The sequence below is a fragment of the Oxyura jamaicensis genome, assembly GCF_011077185.1.
Source record: "Oxyura jamaicensis isolate SHBP4307 breed ruddy duck chromosome 4 unlocalized genomic scaffold, BPBGC_Ojam_1.0 oxy4_random_OJ106466, whole genome shotgun sequence".
In the NCBI taxonomy this organism is placed as follows: Eukaryota; Metazoa; Chordata; class Aves; order Anseriformes; family Anatidae; genus Oxyura; species Oxyura jamaicensis.
This window is the reverse complement of record NW_023303892.1, coordinates 40,388-45,466: the sequence shown is the minus strand read 5'-3', so window position 1 is coordinate 45,466 and position 5,079 is coordinate 40,388. Positions and strand designations below refer to the sequence as shown.

At 70.2% G+C, this 5,079-nt stretch overlaps 1 protein-coding gene across 1 annotated transcript; it reads left to right on the top strand.

Moving 5' to 3' along the window:
• Nucleotides 1–196: 196 nt before the first annotated feature.
• APLN (apelin) lies at nucleotides 197–1,127 on the top strand (the record flags this gene model as incomplete). Its single annotated transcript, XM_035311539.1, has 3 exons — nucleotides 197–303; nucleotides 680–848; nucleotides 943–1,127. Coding segments are annotated over 2 exons (271 nt in total), but the record flags the coding sequence as incomplete, so codon positions are not given.
• Between the last annotated feature and the right edge of the window lie 3,952 nt (nucleotides 1,128–5,079).

Genomic DNA, 5,079 nt, shown 5'->3' with positions numbered 1-5,079 from the left:
GGAGCGGCGCTGGCTGCCGCTGCTGCTGCTGCTGCTGCTGCTCTGCCTCGCCCTGGCCGCCGCCGCCGCGGGTGAGTGCGGCGCGGGGGAGCGGGGCCCGCTGCGGGGCGGAGCGGAGCGGGCGCGGAGCCGGGGGCGGCCGCGGCTGGCAGGGAGCCGGCGGCACCCCCCGGGGGGAGGACAAAGCTCTTTTCAGGGCGGTAACAAACCTCGCTCTGTCCGCCCCGGGGCAGCGGGGCCGAGCGACGGCCCGCGGAGGTCCCCGGCAGCCGGCCGTGCCACGGGGTGCCGGGGTCCCGTCGGGTGGGCGGCGGGCGCAGAGCCGGGGGTCGCGGCCCCCCGAGCCCCCGGTGCCGGCCGAGGTCCGGTGCGGTGGGGACCGGGCAGGCGGGGAGGGGGCTGCGGGGCGGCGGGGAGCCGGGCGGCTTTGGGGTGGGCAGGGGGAGCCGGGGAGCCAAGCCCGAGTCGGGGCCGTGCCGTGCCCTTCGCAGCGGCCGTGCTCCGTGCAGGTGGCCCGGCCGCTCCGGTGCAGGAAGCACTCGCGAATGGCTTCTGCTGGGGGCAATTCAGGAAACCTTGCCGCCCGGCCCTGCCCGCTTTGGGCCGAGCGCCGCAGCATCCCCATCCCTCGTGCAGGTGGCGGGGGGGAACACGGCTAACGCTCTTCTTGCCATCGCAGGGCCGGTGCCGGATGGGACGGGTCCGGAGCAGGGCCGCATCCGAACCCTGGTGCGGCCGCGGGGTGCGCGGCGCGGGGCCGGGCACCGGGCGGGAGGATGGCGGAGGCTCCGCCGGCCCCGGCCCCGGCCGCGGCTCTCCCACAAGGGCCCCATGCCCTTCTGACACAGGTGAGTGGCGGTGGGGCTCGGGGGGGGGGATGCGGGGACACACGCGGTGGTGCTGGGCTGGGGCTCATCCCACCGCGCTTCGCTCTTGTTGCAGGGTCGCCAGCAGCCCTCCAGGGACGCGTGCCCCGCTGCCAGCCCTGCTCCCTAGCCTGGTCTGCTCGGCCCTGAGCCCCGTGCGTGGGGTCCCACCCGTGAGCCCCGGGCTGGCGTCACCTCCACCACCGTGGCTGGCCCCCGGGCCGTGTCCCGTGGGTACCACCGTGTCCCCTCGCCGCCTCCCGGGCAGCCCACGGTGGAGCTGGGGCGCTGTCCCCGTGCCCCGTTCCCGGCTCGCCGGGTCCGCGGGCTTTGCGCAAAGCACTTTGTCGGGCGGAGGAGCTCCCTGCGGCCCCGCAGGAGTCCTGCCCCCGTCCCTGTCGCCCACCTGCCCCGGCAGCGTGGCTGGGGAGGGTCTATTTATTCTCGTGGTGCTAACCCCGCGGGAGCTGCCCCCCCCTCCCTGGCGGCAGAGCCACCTCTGCGGGACCCCCGGGGCGTGGGGTGCCCACCCGTGGGGGTCTCTGTGTGAAGCACTAACGTATGCCAAAGTGGGGGGCTTAGTCGTGGTGCCGGGCCCTGTTGGTCACCGTGTCTCTCGTGTCTGTAAAGATTTGTTCTGTGTAAATACATCTTTATAATAAAGAGCTATGATGACAATAACCACTTGTTTTCGGCGCGGTGGCGGCTGGGTGGCTGGACCGGGGGCTGGGACGAGGTCTGCAGCCCTTGGGGCCGTGGAGAGATGCTCGGTGCCCTGCGAGGGGGACGACCTGTCCTGTCCTGGTCTCAGTCCCTGTCCCTCAGGGTGCTGGTGCTGTACGCGATGCTGCAACGGCAGCCGGGGCTGGGGCTTGCGCATCTCGCCAGCCGAAAGCAGTTTCTCGTTGCCGTGGTTACTGGCGATTGGTGCCGGGTGGGTGCAGCGCCCGGGGTGGGGAGAGGGGCCTCAGCCTGAGCCCGGCCCTGGGTGGGGGGGCACAGGGCGATGGGACGGGACGGGACGGGCACTGCTGCAGCTGCTGGAGCTGCCCCGCTTCTGTGGGACCACAGCCCTGTCCTGGGCACCTTTGGCTCTTCTGCCGTCATGCCCTGGGGCTGCCTGACCTGCCCCCCTCCCAGCCTAAGACCACCGGCCCCGCTGGCCACAGGGGAGCAGCGGTGGGTGCTTGACCCCTGGCACCCCCCTCCCTGGCATCCTCGTCCCCAGCATCCCCCTCCCTGGCGTTCCTGTCCCTGGCATTCCTCTCTCTGGTGTCCCTATTCCTGGTGTCTCTATTCCTGGCGTCCCTGTCCCTGGCATCCCTGTCTCTGGTGTCTCTATTCCTGGTGTCCCTGTCCCTGGTGTCTCTATTCTGGCATCCCTGTCCCTGGAGTCCCTGTCCCTGGTGTCCCAGTTCCTGGTGTTCTCCTCTCTGGTGTCCCCATCCCCATGGGCCCCGGCTGCAGGCACCTGGTCCCTGGCATCCCCATCCCCGGTGTCCCAGCTCCCTGCATCCTCATTCCTGCTCTCTCTGCCCCTGTTTCCCCCCTCCCTGCTCCCTCCCATGCCCACGGAGAGGGGCAGCGGCTGAGGGCTGAGGGGGGCTTGCATGTGGGTCGGCGGCTGAGCCCTGCAAAAAGGGATGGGACCCCTCCTGCCTCCCCCCACCCCCGGAGCGGTGCTGGGCTCCCCGAGCTGCTGGGGCAGGGGAGCCGCAGGAAAGCGAGGGCTGCGCGGGGGGCACCGCGCCGGGGGTCCCGCAGGCGGGCACAGGGGCGGCAGCACCGGTGGGGAGGGAGTTAACGGGGCCGCGGAGGGGCGGAAAGGCTGCAGCTGCGGGGCTGGGAGCAGGGGCCCGGGGGAAGCGGGGCTGGGCCCAGCTGGCCTCCATGAGCTCATCCTCGGGGAGCGGGAGGGATGCGCTCCCCGGCCACGCGCCAGCGCGCTCCCGCCACGCCGCACGCCTGCGCCCGCCCCGTGCGTCCCGTGCGGGCCCCGCTGGGTTTTCCCCTCCTGCCGGGCCGGGGGCTGCCATGCCGGCGGGTGCCGCGATGAGGGAGAGGCAGGATGCGGTGCCCTGGCCGCAGCCCAACCGCCCCAACCCTGCTGGCCCCATCTCTGCCCTGGAAGGGGGAGGCCGGGGAGGTCCCCCCGGTTGGGCTGTGGCCAGCCGGTGCCGGAGGAAAAGGCTCCTGGGCCGGGAGAGCGAAGGAATCTCTGGCTTTTCCTGGCTTGGCCTGCTGCCTGCAGGCAGGTGGGGGCTGCCGGGCTCCTCCACCGTCCCCGTGCACCGTGCCAGCTCCCTCGCACGCTGCCGGCAGCGGCTGCGGCAAGTGCCAAAGCCGGAGGGGCTGCGAGGTCTCAGCAGCTGGGGGCAGAGGCCGGGAGGGTGCACGGCCTCCACCGCAGTGCCTGGCTGCTGGGCACGGCCAGGACGGGGAGCTTTGCTGGGTCCAAGCTGGCCCAGTTGAGAAGCAAGGGTGCTGGGGGTGCCGGGAGAGGGGAGGGGAGAGGGATGAGCCACTGCTGGAGGTCTTTTGGGGACCTCTGGCTGCATCCCAGGGCTCAGGACATGCGGGCCGGACAGGGGATGGTGGCTGTGCCAAAAACACAGGCCGAGGCACAGCACTCATGGCGCACACCGCCGGGGTGCCACCAGCCACGCCAGCCCCACCACGCAGACGCTTCCAGCAGCACGGTGGGTGCTGGGCACGTTCAAGCCCCCATCCCCACGCACTGCTCAGAGCTCCAAGGCCTTCCAAGGAGCGCCACGGCCATGGCCAAGCCTTGAGGATGCACGGGCCCAGCCCTCAGCTTGTCCCACGGGGGCCGCAGGGCTTCGCGCCCTCTCCGGCATTTCCGCCGGCAGTGGCAGGAATGCAGCGGCCACGGGAACAATGCCGGCACCTTGCACCGGTCCCCTCCGTGACGAGGCCGGGAGCAGCTGCCTGGGCACAGCCCTGCACTCAAGGAGCAGGCAGGAAGCAGATGGAGATGACACTGGTGGCCGTTTCCTGCGGCAGGATGCGGCCGGCTTTCTCCGCTGCTGCTCCAGATGCCGAGCCAGAGGGGCTGGAGGGCCCCGTGCCGCGCTCCGGCACTGGTACACCCCACTGGGACCCCCTCCCCAGCACGTGGGGGGCCCTACCGAGAACTGTGTGCCACCAAGGCACTCAGGGACGCTCAAACACCTTGTGCCCAGCTCTGCCCCTGTCCCCTGGGGTTTCTGCCCCCAGCACAGCCCCGCGTCCCTCCCGGGAGGCTGCAGCCCCGCAGCCACTGCCCCCGGCCAAGCAGCTCCCGGCTACGTGAGGGCCAGCAGGCTTGGCCTGAGCCCCAACCCCACAAAACCACTGCTTGCACAACTGAGGTTTATTTGGAACAGATGGATTCCCAATAAATTATGTAATTTAAAAATTAAAAAAAAAAAAAAAGAAATTATAATACTAAGAGCCACAAGGTCCGGGAGCCCCCAGCTGCTCAGCCAGGGCACGGGGAACACGGGGCAGCACAAGATGGGGCCAGGTATGTGGCTCTGGGGCTGAGCACAGGCACCGTCCCCATATCCCCTTGGCTGAGGCCTGGCAGCTCCCCCCCGCAGCAGGCAGGGCTCTGCTTAGTGTTTCAGCAGGGAAAAGCCCCCCCTTGTACCCACATCTCCCTTCCTGAGGGCTTCCCCTCCCCAGCTGCACACTCCCCCAGTGCTTCAGGCCCCCTGCACACTGCTCCCCTAGGGCCTGGGGCTCAATTCCCTGACCCCTGAGGGATGGATGGAGCGCACTCGATGGTGCCTGCGCCCTCAGCCCTGGTCCTGCAGCAGGGATGGGGGGGCAGGAGCCGTGTCCTGCTCCGTGCCATGCCCAGGGACTGCCCTGGATAAACCACACCTGGATAAACCTTCACCTCACAGCCCTGCTTGATCCGGGCTCCTCTACGTCAGCCAGCAGTCCCCGCATCCCCGTGGGCAGCCGGGGCACAGGGGGAGAGGGCAGAGCAAGGCGCTGGTGCCAGAAACCAGGGGGATGGGGATGCCAAAACCTTACCCCAGGAGGGAAGGAGAGGAAACTGCGCCGCCGGAGGGAAGGGGCCACGTGTCCAGATCACCCTCGCAGCACTGCCAGGGTCCTGCTCTCATGGGACCGGGTACCAGGGTTAACCCGGGCTGCTGCGTGGCGGAGGGTGACACATGCCCAACGCCAGGCTGGGAGAGCA